Below are 14,681 nucleotides of genomic sequence, written 5' to 3' on the forward strand. Positions count from 1 at the left end.
ACTTTGGCAGGTCTTTTTACTCTGAGATCATTCTGAGGTTAAATACAGATTTAAAATAATAGGAAAACAAGAAATAGTTTAATAGCTATGATACGGTGTTTGAAACCAAATATTTGCACACCTTTTATTGTTATTTATGTTTTTAATGTAACAAAAAAGAAACAAATACAAAGACAGAATAAGAATAAGAACAAAAGTCAATCAGGTATACATACATTAAATCCAACCCTAAACAGTAAAAGGGTCTAAGAATCACACCATGAAAGAGACTTAAATGCAATAGAATTCTTATAATTTACATACTCGTCAAAATCTCTTCCAAAATCAAGAAAGGAAGGAGTTTCCTTTGAAAGTGTACATTTATGAATGTAAAATTTGGCATGAAATGCATTTTTGTCTTTCATATACACGCGTCACTGCAGCAGAAACGAGCTGACGCGAGCGCGTGTGACGCTTTTCGGCATTCTGTGATTTGTAGTTCTCGCTTCGCGTTCACTCATTCGTTCCGCCGCTGGAAAAACTACATATCACAGACTTCCGAGAAACAATAAAGTTTGGCGACGCGCGGGGCGCTGGTCATTCCGGTGAAGTGTCAGAGTCCGTGATACAGCGGATCTCTCTCACAGCTCGATCATCGGCTCTTTGCGTTTCATCGCGGCGAGAAATGTCAGACAGTGGCGGAGGAGAGGAAGGCGGCGGCGGGATGGAGGTCTCTGCAGCGGTGCAGACGGTAGCGGACGCGTCGGTTCTGCAGAAACACATCCGTAAGCTCGTCCCGCTGCTGCTGGAAGATGGCGGCGACGCACCCGCTTCTCTCGAGAGCGCGCTGGAGGAGAAGAGCGCGCTGGAGCAGATGAGGAAGTTCCTGTCAGATCCTCAGATTCCGTCGATCCTGGTGGAGCGGAGCGCGCTGAAAGGTGACAACAGTCCGTTAAACGCACCGTTAACACGGCGACGTGACACAATCAATCAATCAGTCAATCAAATTGCACAGCCAATCAGAAACGTGTGTGGGCGGAGCCTCTGCACTCGGAACGAAATTTTATGAATTTCACAAGTTTATGATCTGATTCATAAATATTAAACCTGTAAGACATAATTAAATGTACATAATGATTGACTGATGCCATATTTGTGATTGAATACACTTGGTTGGTTCGCATTGAGTTCACAGTTTTGACATAACGTTTATATCTTTTCTTTAAATTATTTTTAAGATCTGAGGTAAAGTGTTGTTGCTTTCAGAGTATGGCTATAAGGTACATAAGGTCTCGCAAAATGATATTCAAACTTCTATTAGACACCTTTATCTTTGAATAAAGCATATAATCTGTATCTGAGATAACTGAGGATGGCCTGCAAACAGTGTTTGGGTGCGGTTTTGCTCTGACTGTCATCGATGTCTTTATATTTTAGAAGTGTCGCAGAGTTTGTGTAGCCCCGCCCTGTTTGAGTCGCTGTCACGTCAAATGTCCGAATGAACCTTCTCTAGTGTGTTCGGTTCAGACCTCTATGGTTCAGACCGTAGACTGTATAAAAACAGTTTCAGACACAGCGGTGTAAAGAGATGGTGCTGATGAAGGATCTGCGCGCGCTCGGGGCGTGTCTCCTGCAGACCGGTGACGTCACCGACGCTTCCGTTTCAGGAGCAGCTTCTAATCAATAACAAAGATGAACCTCCCCATTACAAGCTGATATTTGACTGATTAAAGTGATTTACAGGGGGATTTGTTTAACTTTGTAATGGCTTCATTGAAAGTATGTCACCTAAAAAAAGTGTATGTTATAAGCTGTTATTACTGACATCTATCATTGTAAGTAAGAGAGTGAACTGCTCTGTTTGTTTGTCCGAGGTAGCAACAGTAACTAAGGGGGGGCGGGGCTTACTATGGGTCAGTTATGGTCACGATGTCTTTGAACGAGACTCAAACAATGCTCTCTTCAGTGTGAATGTGCTCTTGTTACTGTAGTGCAACTGTGCTCCAGGCAGTAACACACACACACACACCAGCATCATCACATGCTCCTCTTCTTCACTTGTGTTGGGCTCACATCAGATGGTTTAGCTGATTGATCACACACGGCTGGTTGTTTGTTGTTGTTCTGCAGAGGATGTTGGAGATGAAGGAGAGGAGGAGCGCGAGTGCATTTCCTACAACATCAGCATCGACATCCACTACGGGCTCAAATCAAACAGGTAACGAGCTCAGACCGCCAACATGTGGGCGGAGTTATGCAAATCTTCCCACACAGTGATGTAGAGATGTGGGGGCGTGTTTTAGAGGGGCGTGGACGAGTCTTTACTTTGATAAAGAATATCTCTTTGGGTTTGAGACTTTAGGGATCTTATCTATTCACAAACAGCTTGTATCACTCCAAAGAGAAAAGAACAATTGAAATTGCATCATGTCATCATGTAAACTGATATTTCCTACTGACACCCTGCGGCAAATAATAACTGACGTAGCTGGTGGAGATACTAGCGTCCTAATGATTTCTGTCAGCACTGTGTGTTGTGTTCTGATGATATCCGTGCTCTTCCAGCCTGGCTCTGATCAAGCGGACCGCTGTGATCGATGCAGATAAACCCATCTCCACTCAGGTGCGAGTCCTGACTCTGAGCGAAGACTCTCCGTACGAGACGCTGCACTCCTTCATCAGCAACGCTGTGGCTCCCTACTTCAAGTCCTACATCCGGGAGTCTGGTAAAGCTGACAGGTGAGGTCTGCTCGGAGCGAGAGAGAGAGAGAGTCAGGTGAGAGCCGGTCCTCACGGTGTGTGTGTGTGTGTGCGCAGGGATGGGGATAAGATGGCTCCTTCGGTGGAGAAGAAGATCGCGGAGCTGGAGATGGGCTTACTGCACCTGCAGCAGAACATCGAGATCCCCGAGATCAGTCTGCTCATACACCCCATCATCACCAACGTGGCCAAGCAGTGCTACGAGCGCGGAGACAAGCCCAAGGTCACAGACTTCGGAGATAAAGTGGAGGATCCCAGCTTCCTGAACCAGCTTCAGTCCGGAGTCAACCGCTGGATCCGGGAGATACAGAAGGTTTGAGATCACGTCTCTGTACTACTGCAGATAAACACAGGCTCCTCTAACGTGCTTCTGTACCAAATGGAAATTATTATTATTATTATTTTATTTTTTGATTGTCTTAAGGTTCTCTGAATTGTTAGATTCTCCTCCCTGAAGATGATCTTATCGTGACCTGCTCACCTGGAGTGTGTTTTGTGCAGGGTTACCCTACGGTTGATCTGGACTTCTGTGTTTCAGGTGACTAAACTGGACCGAGACCCGGCGTCTGGAACGGCTCTGCAGGAGATCAGCTTCTGGCTGAACCTGGAGCGAGCTCTGAACCGCATCCAGGAGAAGAGAGAGAGTCCCGAGGTGCTGCTGACGCTCGACATCCTCAAACACGGCAAACGCTTCCACGCCACGGTCAGCTTCGACACAGACACGGGTGAGCCGTCTGTCCGAGGGAGATCTCACGCTGTGCTCCGTCACGCTTGTGACCGCTCTGCTGTTTCTCTCAGGTCTGAAGCAGGCTGTGGAGACGGTGAACGACTACAACCCTCTGATGAAGGACTTCCCTCTCAACGATCTCCTGTCGGCCACTGAGCTGGACAAGATCCGGCAGGCGCTGGTGGCCATCTTCACTCACCTGCGCAAGATCCGAAACACCAAGTACCCCATCCAGCGTGCGCTGCGTCTGGTGGAGGCCATCTCCAGAGACCTGAGCTCTCAGCTGCTCAAAGTGCTGGGCACCCGCAAGCTCATGCATGTAGCGTACGAGGAGTTTGAGAAGGTACTCGCCCCTCGGCTTGAGAATAACACACAGAACCAAACCAGATCGCAGATTAGGGTTTCTGAAGTCTTGTTTGCTTCCTGCGCAGGTGATGGTGGCGTGTTTCGAGGTCTTCCAGACGTGGGAGGACGAGTACGAGAAGCTGCAGGTGCTCCTGAGGGACATCGTGAAGAGGAAGAGGGAGGAGAACCTGAAGATGGTGTGGCGTCTCAGTCCGGCGCACAGGAAGCTCCAGTCCCGCTTGGACCACATGAGACGCTTCAGACGACAGCACGAGCAGCTGAGAGCCGTCATCGTCCGAGTGCTCCGACCTCAGGTGTGACCCGACGGGTTCTGACCCTTCTGTTGTTGACCAGTCAGAGATTAATGATTCCTGACCAGGAAACCTGCTTTTCCTTTTGCGTTTGTGTGAAAGAGTCTGCGATACCAGGATGACTTAAATTAAATTAAATTCATGCATTTAGCAGATGCTTTTATCCAAAGTAACTTAGTGGAAACAGTTTTTACCTGACAGTGTTCCCTGGGAATCGAACCCACAACCTTGCGCTGCTAACGCAATGCTCTAATATTGAATTGAGTTCTAATATTTTATTATCAGCCAACCAATCATAAAGCTTCAGAGCGTGTAGAGCTGACTGCAGTGATCCGGATGAGTCTGTGATATTTACCTGTTATCTACAATAACACACCCTGGAGTCTGCTGACGGACCAATCAGAACAGAGCTAATGCAGTCTATGTCTCTCTCCAGGTGTCTGCCGTTACCCAGCATGCTCAGGGGAAGACGGCGGAGCCCGACGATATGAAGGTGGCCGAGGTGCTCTTGGATGCCGCAGACGTCAACGCCATCGAGGAGGTCAATCTGGCCTACGAGAACGTGAAGGAAGTGGACGGACTGGACGTGTCGAAGGAGGGAGTGGAGGCCTGGGAAGCGGCCATGAAGCGCTACGACGAGCGCATCGACCGCGTGGAGACACGCATCACCGCACGCCTGCGCGACCAGCTGGGCACCGCCAAGAACGCCAACGAGATGTTCCGCATCTTCTCCCGCTTCAACGCCCTGTTCGTGCGGCCGCACATCCGCGGAGCCATCCGAGAGTACCAGACGCAGCTCATCCAGCGCGTCAAAGACGACATCGAGGCTCTGCACGACAAGTTCAAGGTGCAGTATCCTCAGAGCCAGTCCTGCAAGATGAGCCACGTGCGAGACCTGCCTCCCGTCTCCGGCTCCATCATCTGGGCCAAGCAGATCGACCGGCAGCTGACGGCCTACATGAAGCGCGTGGAAGACGTCCTGGGCAAGGGCTGGGAGAACCACGTGGAGGGTCTGAAGCTGAAGCAGGACGGAGACAGCTTCCGCGCCAAGCTCAACACGCAGGAGATCTTCGAGGACTGGGCGAGGAAGGTCCAGCAGCGTAACCTGGGCGTGTCCGGCCGCATCTTCACCATCGAGAACACACGTGCCCGCGGACGCACCGGCACCCTGCTCAAGCTCAAGGTCAACTTCCTGCCCGAGATCATCACGCTCTCCAAAGAGGTGCGCAACCTGAAGTGGCTGAGCTTCCGCGTGCCGCTGGCCATCGTCAACAAAGCCCATCAGGCCAACCAGCTGTACCCCTTCGCCATCTCGCTCATCGAGAGCGTGCGCACCTACGAGCGCACCTGTGAGAAGGTGGAGGAGAGGATGTCCATCTCGCTGCTGGTGGCCGGCCTGAAGAAGGAAGTGCAGGCGCTCATCACCGAGGGCATCTCGCTGGTCTGGGAGTCCTACAAGCTCGACCCGTACGTCCAGCGTCTGGCCGAAACCGTCTTCAACTTCCAAGAAAAGGTCGAGCAGCTCAAGACAGTTTGATGATTGGACACACAGACACACACACACACACACACACACACACTCACACACTCACACACACACACAGACACACACACACACAGACAGACACACACGCACAGACAGACACAGACAGACACACACAGACACACACACACACACACTCACACACACACACAGACACACACACACACAGACAGACACACACACACACAGACAGACACAGACAGACACACACAGACAGAAAGACAGACACACACACACAGACACACACAGACAGACACACACAGACAGACAGACAGACACGCACAGACACACACACACTCACACACACACACACACGCACACAGAGACAGACAAACACTTGTGTTATGTGTGTCCATGATTGTGTTGGTGGTGTAGATGTGTGTGTGAGTCGGGTCAGGAGAGATGTGACTGTGGTGTGTGTTTGACTCTCAGGTGGATGATCTTCTTCTGATCGAGGAGAAGATAGATCTGGAGGTGCGCTCGCTGGAGACCTGCATGTACGAGCACAAGATGTTCACCGAGATCCTCAACCGCATCCAGAAGGCTGTGGACGACCTGAACCTGCACTCGTACTCCAACCTGCCCATCTGGGTCAATAAACTGGACATCGAGGTGAGTCCAGCTGGACAGAGGCACAGAGTCTGTCCGGAGAGCCGTGTTTGATCAGATGTGATGTGTTTCCTCTGTAGATCGAGCGTATCCTCGGGGTGCGTCTGCAGGCGGGTCTTAAAGCCTGGACGCAGGTTCTCCGGGGACAGATGGAGGACAGGGCTGATGTGGACATGGACACTGAGGCTCCTCAAGTCAGTCACAAGCCCGGAGGAGAACCCAAGATCAAGGCAAGAAGTCCTCCTGTAGTTCTGAGTCTGTCTGCACTGAGGATTCGTGACTTCACTCTCAAACGTCTTCTTCCTCCAAACAGAATGTGGTCCATGAACTGAGGATCACTAACCAGGTGATCTATCTGAACCCGCCGATCGAAGACTGCCGCTACAGGCTTTACCAGGAGATGTTTGTGTGGAAGACGGTCATCCTGTCTCTACCCAGAATCCAGAGTCAGAGATATCAGGTCTGTGTTCGTCTTCGGTTCTCAGTTCATTCTGTCTTCATCTAATCACTCTGTTAAACCTGTTAGTAACCAAACAAACCAGACTTCAGAGAAATACTACAGAAGAGAAACGTGACGTTCTCAAGTGTAGCGTCTTATATTCTGGATTTGTGCTCTTTAACACCGAGACTCAAACCCGTGACCTTCAGGTTACAAGTCTGACTCTAACCATTAGGCCACGACTGCTTCAAGCCAATGGCTACCAGCAGCTGTTGCTCATTAACATTATTCAAAATATCATCTTTTGTGTTGCACAGTTCACGGTTTGCTCTTCTCTCAGGTGGGCGTTCACTACGAGTTATCAGAAGAGGAGAAGTTCTACAGGAACGCTCTGACCAGGATGCCTGATGGTCCGTCTGCGCTGGAGGAAGCTTATAACGCAGTGAAGGAGATCGTGTCTGAGGTGGAGCAGTACGTGAAGGTAAGGTCTTCTCTCAGAGCGAGCGAGCGAGCGTGATCAGACGCAGGACTGACGGTGTTTCTCTTCAGGTGTGGCTCCAGTACCAGTGTCTGTGGGACATGCAGCCCGAGAACATCTACAGCCGTCTGGGAGAAGATCTCAACAAGTGGCAGGCGCTGCTCGTTCAGATCCGCAAAGCTCGAGGCACGTTTGACAACGCAGAGACCAGGAAGGAGTTCGGGCCGGCCGTCATCGACTACGGCAAGGTCAGGAGGAAGCGGCTCAGGGTTGGGTCACGAGGAGCCTCTCTCACACGCTCACGTGTCTCTCTTTACGTCTGCTTTAGGTTCAGTCCAAGGTCAATCTGAAGTACGACTCGTGGCATAAGGAGGTGCTCAGTAAGTTTGGACAGATGTTGGGCAACAACATGCAGGACTTCCACTCGCAGATCTCCAAGGTGTGCGCCGCTCTCGCTGAAGGCACAGCTGGTGTTTGTGCTCAGGTGAATGTTCTGAAGTCTTCTGTGTCTCTCACAGTCTCGTCAAGAGCTGGAGCAGCATTCGGTGGATACGGCCAGCACCTCTGATGCCGTGACCTTCATCACGTACGTGCAGGCGCTCAAACGCAAGATCAAACAGTTCGAGAAGCAAGTGGATGTGAGTACAGTCTAGGTCTTAAACACGGTTCAGTGCAGGAAATGTCATTAACGTGTCTGGTCCTCTGCAGCTGTTCCGCAACGGCCAGCGTCTGCTGGAGAAACAGCGCTTCCAGTTCCCTTCCTCCTGGCTGTACATCGATAACATCGAGGGCGAGTGGGGCGCCTTCAGCGACATCATGAAGCGCAAAGACACGGCCATCCAGCAGCAGGTGGCCAACCTCCAGATGAAGATCGTGCAGGAGGACCGCGCCGTGGAGAACCGCACCACAGACCTGCTGTCGGACTGGGAGAAGACCAAACCTGTGGCAGTACGTGTGTGAGAGAGAGATCTGGGAGAGGTGTGGTGTTGGCAGCTCTCGTTCAGTGTTTGTCTGCTTGTTATCGCTGCAGGGCAGTCTGCGTCCAGAGGAGGCGCTGCAGTCGCTCACCATCTACGAGGGCAAGTTCGGCCGGCTGAAGGACGACAGAGAGAAGTGTGCGAAGGCCAAAGAGGCGCTGGAGCTGACGGACACAGGTCTGCTGAGCAGCAGCGAGGAGAGAGTCCAGGTGAAGCGCTTTACAAGCCTCTCTCTTAGACACCCGATCATTTCAGATGCGTTTGATGCATTTCTTCAAGCAGGATGAATGTTTTAAAGAGATACTCACACAAACTAACAATCACAGAGTTCATAATCTAATGTTTGAGCTGCAAGGCAAGTTTACTTAAATGGCACATTTCATGGAAATGGAAACCTTCAGAATAAAGAAATATAGAAATTGTGAATGTAAGACAAAAAAACTCTGCATATGTATTAAGATTGAAATCAACAAATCTATGAAGTGCACTTAATCTTTTCTCTTCACTTGTCTGAATGGAGATAGATTAACCGTGTGTGTTGTGTTGGTCAGGTGGCTCTGGAGGAGCTGCAGGATCTGAAGGGGGTTTGGTCGGAGCTGTCGAAGGTCTGGGAGCAGATCGATCAGATGAAGGAGCAGCCGTGGGTCTCTGTGCAGCCGCGTAAGGTGAGACACACACACCCCCGAGTCTCCCGAGACACACACACCCCCGAGTCTCCCGAGACACACACACCCCCGGGTCTCCCGAGACACACACACCCCCGAGTCTCCCGAGACACACTCACACACCCGCGTCTCCCGAGACACTCACACACCCGCGTCTCCCGAGACACACACACCCCCGAGTCTCCCGAGACACACACACCCCCGAGTCTCCCGAGACACACACACCCCCGAGTCTCCCGAGACACACTCACACACCCGCGTCTCCCGAGACACTCACACACCCGCGTCTCCCGAGACACTCACACACCCGCGTCTCCCGAGACACTCACACACCCGCGTCTCCCGAGACACACTCACACACCCGCGTCTCCCGAGACACACACCCGCGTCTCCCGAGACACACCACACCCGCGTCTCCCGAGACACACCACACCCGCGTCTCCCGAGACACACCACACCCGCGTCTCCCGAGACACTCACACACCCGCGTCTCCCGAGACACACCACACCCGCGTCTCGCGAGACACACTCACACACCCGCGTCTCCCGAGACACACTCACACACCCGCGTCTCCCGAGACACACTCACACACCCGCGTCTCCCGAGACACACCACACCCGCGTCTCCCGAGACACACTCACACACCCGCGTCTCCCGAGACACACTCACACACCCGCGTCTCCCGAGACACACTCACACACCCGCGTCTCCCGAGACACACTCACACACCCGCGTCTCCCGAGACACACTCACACACCCGCGTCTCCCGAGACACACACACCCCCGAGTCTCCCGAGACACACTCACACACCCGCGTCTCCCGAGACACACCACACCCGCGTCTCCCGAGACACACACACCCCCGAGTCTCCCGAGACACACTCACACACCCGCGTCTCCCGAGACACTCACACACCCGCGTCTCCCGAGACACACCACACCCGCGTCTCCCGAGACACACCACACCCGCGTCTCCCGAGACACTCACACACCCGCGTCTCCCGAGACACACCACACCCGCGTCTCGCGAGACACACTCACACACCCGCGTCTCGCGAGACACACTCACACACCCGCGTCTCCCGAGACACACTCACACACCCGCGTCTCCCGAGACACACCACACCCGCGTCTCCCGAGACACTCACACACCCGCGTCTCCCGAGACACACTCACACACCCGCGTCTCCCGAGACACACTCACACACCCGCGTCTCCCGAGACACACTCACACACCCGCGTCTCCCGAGACACACTCACACACCCGCGTCTCCCGAGACACACTCACACACCCGCGTCTCCCGAGACACACACACCCCCGAGTCTCCCGAGACACACACACCCCCGAGTCTCCCGAGACACACTCACACACCCGCGTCTCCCGAGACACTCACACACCCGCGTCTCCCGAGACACACCACACCCGCGTCTCCCGAGACACACCACACCCGCGTCTCCCGAGACACACTCACACACCCGCGTCTCCCGAGACACACTCACACACCCGCGTCTCCCGAGACACACTCACACACCCGCGTCTCCCGAGACACTCACACACCCGCGTCTCCCGAGACACACCACACCCGCGTCTCCCGAGACACACTCACACACCCGCGTCTCCCGAGACACACTCACACACCCGCGTCTCCCGAGACACACTCACACACCCGCGTCTCCCGAGACACACTCACACACCCGCGTCTCCCGAGACACACCACACCCGCGTCTCCCGAGACACACCACACCCGCGTCTCCCGAGACACACTCACACACCCCGAGTCTCCCGAGACACTCACACACCCGCGTCTCCCGAGACACTCACACACCCGCGTCTCCCGAGACACACTCACACACCCCGCGTCTCCCGAGACACACTCACACACCCCGCGTCTCCCGAGACACTCACACACCCGCGTCTCCCGAGACACACTCACACACCCGCGTCTCCCGAGACACACTCACACACCCGCGTCTCCCGAGACACACTCACACACCCGCGTCTCCCGAGACACACTCACACACCCGCGTCTCCCGAGACACACTCACACACCCGCGTCTCCCGAGACACTCACACACCCGCGTCTCCCGAGACACACTCACACACCCGCGTCTCCCGAGACACACTCACACACCCGCGTCTCCCGAGACACACTCACACACCCGCGTCTCCCGAGACACACTCACACACCCCGCGTCTCCCGAGACACTCACACACCCCGCGTCTCCCGAGACACTCACACACCCGCGTCTCCCGAGACACACCACACCCCGAGTCTCCCGAGACACTCACACACCCGCGTCTCCCGAGACACACTCACACACCCGCGTCTCCCGAGACACACTCACACACCCGCGTCTCCCGAGACACACTCACACACCCGCGTCTCCCGAGACACACTCACACACCCGCGTCTCCCGAGACACACTCACACACCCGCGTCTCCCGAGACACACCCGCGTCTCCCGAGACACACCCGCGTCTCCCGAGACACACTCACACACCCGCGTCTCCCGAGACACACTCACACACCCGCGTCTCCCGAGACACACTCACACACCCGCGTCTCCCGAGACACACCCGCGTCTCCCGAGACACACCCGCGTCTCCCGAGACACACCCGCGTCTCCCGAGACACACTCACACACCCGCGTCTCCCGAGACACACTCACACACCCGCGTCTCCCGAGACACACTCACACACCCGCGTCTCCCGAGACACACTCACACACCCGCGTCTCCCGAGACACACTCACACACCCGCGTCTCCCGAGACACACTCACACACCCGCGTCTCCCGAGACACACTCACACACCCGCGTCTCCCGAGACACACTCACACACCCGCGTCTCCCGAGACACACTCACACACCCGGGTCTCCCGAGGCACACACCCGCGTCTCCCGAAACACACACACACACCCGGGTCTCCCGAGGCACACACCCGCGTCTCCCGAAACACACACACCTGCGTCTGGCTCACACCAGGTCTGTGTTCTTCTGCTGTGCAGCTGCGCCAGAGTCTGGACGCTCTCCTCAACCAGCTGAAGAACTTCCCCGCTCGACTGAGGCAGTACGCCTCCTACGAGTTCGTGCAGAGACTGCTCAAGGGCTACATGAAGGTGAGCCGCTCCGGCCTGAACCGCTGAGCATGCTGGGATAGAGTCAGCCAGGCTCCTAAACCCTCGCTGTGCTGATCCTCAGGTGAACATGCTGGTGATCGAGCTGAAGTCGGAGGCGCTGAAGGACCGGCACTGGAAGCAGCTGATGAAGCGTCTGCATGTGAACTGGGTTCTGTCCGAGCTGAGTCTGGGTCAGATCTGGGACGTGGACCTGCAGAAGAACGAGATGGTGGTGAAGGACGTGCTGCTGGTGGCACAGGGAGAGATGGCCCTCGAGGAGTTCCTCAAGCAGGTGTGAGAGTGTGTGTGAGAGTGAGTGAGTGTGAGTGTGTGTGAGTGTCTGCGAGAGAGAGAAAGAGTGTGTGTGTGTGTCAGAGAGAGAGAGAGTGAGTGTGTGTGTGAGAGAGAGAGAGAGTGAGTGTGTGTGAGTGTCTGTGAGAGAGAGTGTGAGAGTGAGAGAGAGTGTGTGTGAGTGTGTGTGAGAGAGAGAAAAAGTGTGTGTGAGAGAGAGAGAGAGCGAGAGTGTGTGTGTGTGAGTGTGAGAGAGTGAGTGTGTGAGTGAGAGAGAGAAAGAGTGTGTGTGTGTGTGTGAGAGAGAGAGAGAGAGAGTGTGTGTGTTTGTGTGTGAGAGAGAGAAAAAGTGTGTGAGAGAGAGAGCGAGAGTTTGTGTGAGAGTGTGTGTTTGTGTGCGAGTGTGAGAGTGTGTGTGTGAGAGAGAGAAAAAGTGTGTGTGTGTGTGTGAGAGAGAGAAAAAGTGTGTGTGAGAGTGTGTGTGTGAGTATGCATGAGTGTGTGTGCGAGAGTATGCATGAGTGAGAGTGAGAGAGTGTGTGTGAGAGTGAGAGTGTGTGTTCACACACTCCTTCCTCTTCGCTGCAGATTCGTGAAGTGTGGAACTCGTACGAGCTCGACCTGGTCAACTATCAGAACAAGTGTCGTCTGATTCGAGGATGGGACGATCTGTTCAACAAAGTGAAGGAGCACATCAACAGTGTGTCGGCCATGAAGCTCTCGCCCTACTACAAGGTACTGAAGAGAACGAGAGCGAGTGTGTGTTCGTGAGGAGCCGTGTGTCCCAGCAGTCTCTCTGTTCTCACAGGTGTTCGAGGAGGACGCTCTGAGCTGGGAGGACAAACTCAACCGCATCATGGCTCTGTTTGACGTCTGGATCGACGTGCAGCGCCGCTGGGTTTACCTGGAAGGCATTTTCACAGGAAGTGCTGACATCAAACACCTGCTTCCTGTGGAGACGCAGCGCTTCCAGAGGTCAGACTCATTACATCAGTGAGCTGAAGAACACGCAGACTGTGGCTTTAACATGTGACTCGTCTGATTCCACAGCATCAGCACAGAGTTCCTGGCCCTGATGAAGAAGGTGACCAAGTCTCCTCTGGTCATGGACGTCCTGAACATTCAGGGGGTTCAGAGGTCACTGGAGAGACTCGCTGACCTGCTGGGAAAGATCCAGAAAGCCCTGGGAGAATATCTGGAGCGAGAGCGCTCGTCTTTCCCCAGGTCAGACCTTTCAGCTCAACGATCTCTTGACTTTTATGTGATGTGCTAACCAGTGATTGAGTGACCGTGAAACTGCTTTCAGAACTGTGTTTATTAATAGTTCTTGGAAAAAGATATGTCAGTTGTCTTGTTTGGTAAAATAATTGCAGGCCGTGCTTCAGTATTTAGACCAGTGTGACCGTACGGATGCTGAAGACTTGTCTCTGTTTCCCGCAGGTTCTACTTTGTTGGTGATGAAGATCTGATGGAGATCATCGGCAACAGTAAGAACGTGGCCAAACTGCAGAAACACTTCAAGAAGATGTTCGCTGGAGTTTCGAGCATCCTGCTGAACGAGGACAACACGGAGGTGCTGGGCATCTCGTCCCGAGAGGGAGAGGAGGTACGGCTCGTCCCCAGACACACACACGTCTGATGGAGGATTGTCTGGCCAGTCAAGAGTCAGTCAGAGCCGTTACATCAGTAATATAACTGTGTGCTAGTGTAAACCTGTGAGCGCTCTGCTGTGTTCAGGTGCTCTATAAGACGCCGGTGTCCATCACGAAGCATCCGAAGATCAACGAGTGGCTGACGCTGGTGGAGCGTGAGATGCGTGTGACGCTGGCCAAGCTGCTGGCCGAGTCCGTCACAGAGGTGGGCGACTTCAACAAGGGCACGGGCATCGACCTGAGCACCTACATCAGCTGGATCGACCGATACCAGGTGACCCGTCCTCCCAGACTGACCCGTAGTCTGTCCACCTGATCATGAGTGTTTAACCTCTGTCTGCTGTGTCCAGGCCCAGCTGGTGGTTCTGTCCGCACAGATCGACTGGTCAGAGAATGTGGAGAGCGCTCTCAACACCATCAACGGAGGAGTGGACATGGGTCCGCTGCAGGCCGTGCTGACCAACGTGGAGGCGACGCTGAACCTGCTGGCCGACACGGTCCTGATGGAGCAGCCACCGCTGCGCAGGAGGAAGCTGGAGCACCTGGTGAGCACAAACACCGCAGTGACCTTCTGATGCGCGCACACACACACTCGCTCACTCCTGAACCATGACCTGTGTGTGTTTCTTTGGTAGATCACAGAGTTGGTGCACCAGAGAGACGTGAGCAGGACTCTGATCAAGAACAAGATCAACAACCCCAAGTCCTTCGAGTGGCTCAGCCAGATGCGCTTCTACTTCGACCCCAAGCAGACCGACGTCCTCCAGCAGCTCTCCATCCAGAT

At 54.1% G+C, this 14,681-nt stretch overlaps 2 protein-coding genes across 3 annotated transcripts in view; one reads left to right on the top strand and one right to left on the bottom strand.

The window, feature by feature from the left end:
• The window catches only part of LOC127976795 (mitochondrial basic amino acids transporter-like), a 289,596-nt gene that overhangs the window by 265,508 nt on the left and 9,407 nt on the right, over positions 1-14,681 (bottom strand). The gene's annotated exons all lie outside the window — the stretch shown is intronic.
• The window catches only part of dync1h1 (dynein, cytoplasmic 1, heavy chain 1), a 43,426-nt gene continuing 29,029 nt past the window's right edge, over positions 285-14,681 (top strand). For both annotated transcript variants that reach the window (XM_052581458.1, XM_052581459.1), the window contains exons 1-27: positions 285-917; positions 2,110-2,197; positions 2,545-2,718; positions 2,797-3,052; positions 3,278-3,464; positions 3,538-3,809; positions 3,898-4,125; positions 4,559-5,635; positions 6,098-6,277; positions 6,355-6,504; positions 6,588-6,734; positions 7,054-7,194; positions 7,263-7,439; positions 7,520-7,630; positions 7,710-7,829; positions 7,900-8,139; positions 8,222-8,377; positions 8,720-8,833; positions 11,844-11,954; positions 12,037-12,246; positions 12,834-12,980; positions 13,054-13,220; positions 13,296-13,469; positions 13,686-13,851; positions 13,983-14,171; positions 14,248-14,442; positions 14,533-14,681. The exon at positions 14,533-14,681 is cut by the window's right edge and continues 134 nt beyond it. In XM_052581458.1, the coding sequence (XP_052437418.1) occupies positions 665-917; positions 2,110-2,197; positions 2,545-2,718; positions 2,797-3,052; positions 3,278-3,464; positions 3,538-3,809; positions 3,898-4,125; positions 4,559-5,635; positions 6,098-6,277; positions 6,355-6,504; positions 6,588-6,734; positions 7,054-7,194; positions 7,263-7,439; positions 7,520-7,630; positions 7,710-7,829; positions 7,900-8,139; positions 8,222-8,377; positions 8,720-8,833; positions 11,844-11,954; positions 12,037-12,246; positions 12,834-12,980; positions 13,054-13,220; positions 13,296-13,469; positions 13,686-13,851; positions 13,983-14,171; positions 14,248-14,442; positions 14,533-14,681 (5,579 nt within the window). In that variant the 5' untranslated portion in view covers positions 285-664. The remainder of the gene's footprint in view (positions 918-2,109; positions 2,198-2,544; positions 2,719-2,796; positions 3,053-3,277; positions 3,465-3,537; positions 3,810-3,897; positions 4,126-4,558; positions 5,636-6,097; positions 6,278-6,354; positions 6,505-6,587; positions 6,735-7,053; positions 7,195-7,262; positions 7,440-7,519; positions 7,631-7,709; positions 7,830-7,899; positions 8,140-8,221; positions 8,378-8,719; positions 8,834-11,843; positions 11,955-12,036; positions 12,247-12,833; positions 12,981-13,053; positions 13,221-13,295; positions 13,470-13,685; positions 13,852-13,982; positions 14,172-14,247; positions 14,443-14,532) is intronic.

The sequence above is a fragment of the Carassius gibelio genome, chromosome B17 (assembly GCF_023724105.1).
Source record: "Carassius gibelio isolate Cgi1373 ecotype wild population from Czech Republic chromosome B17, carGib1.2-hapl.c, whole genome shotgun sequence".
In the NCBI taxonomy this organism is placed as follows: domain Eukaryota; kingdom Metazoa; phylum Chordata; class Actinopteri; order Cypriniformes; family Cyprinidae; genus Carassius; species Carassius gibelio.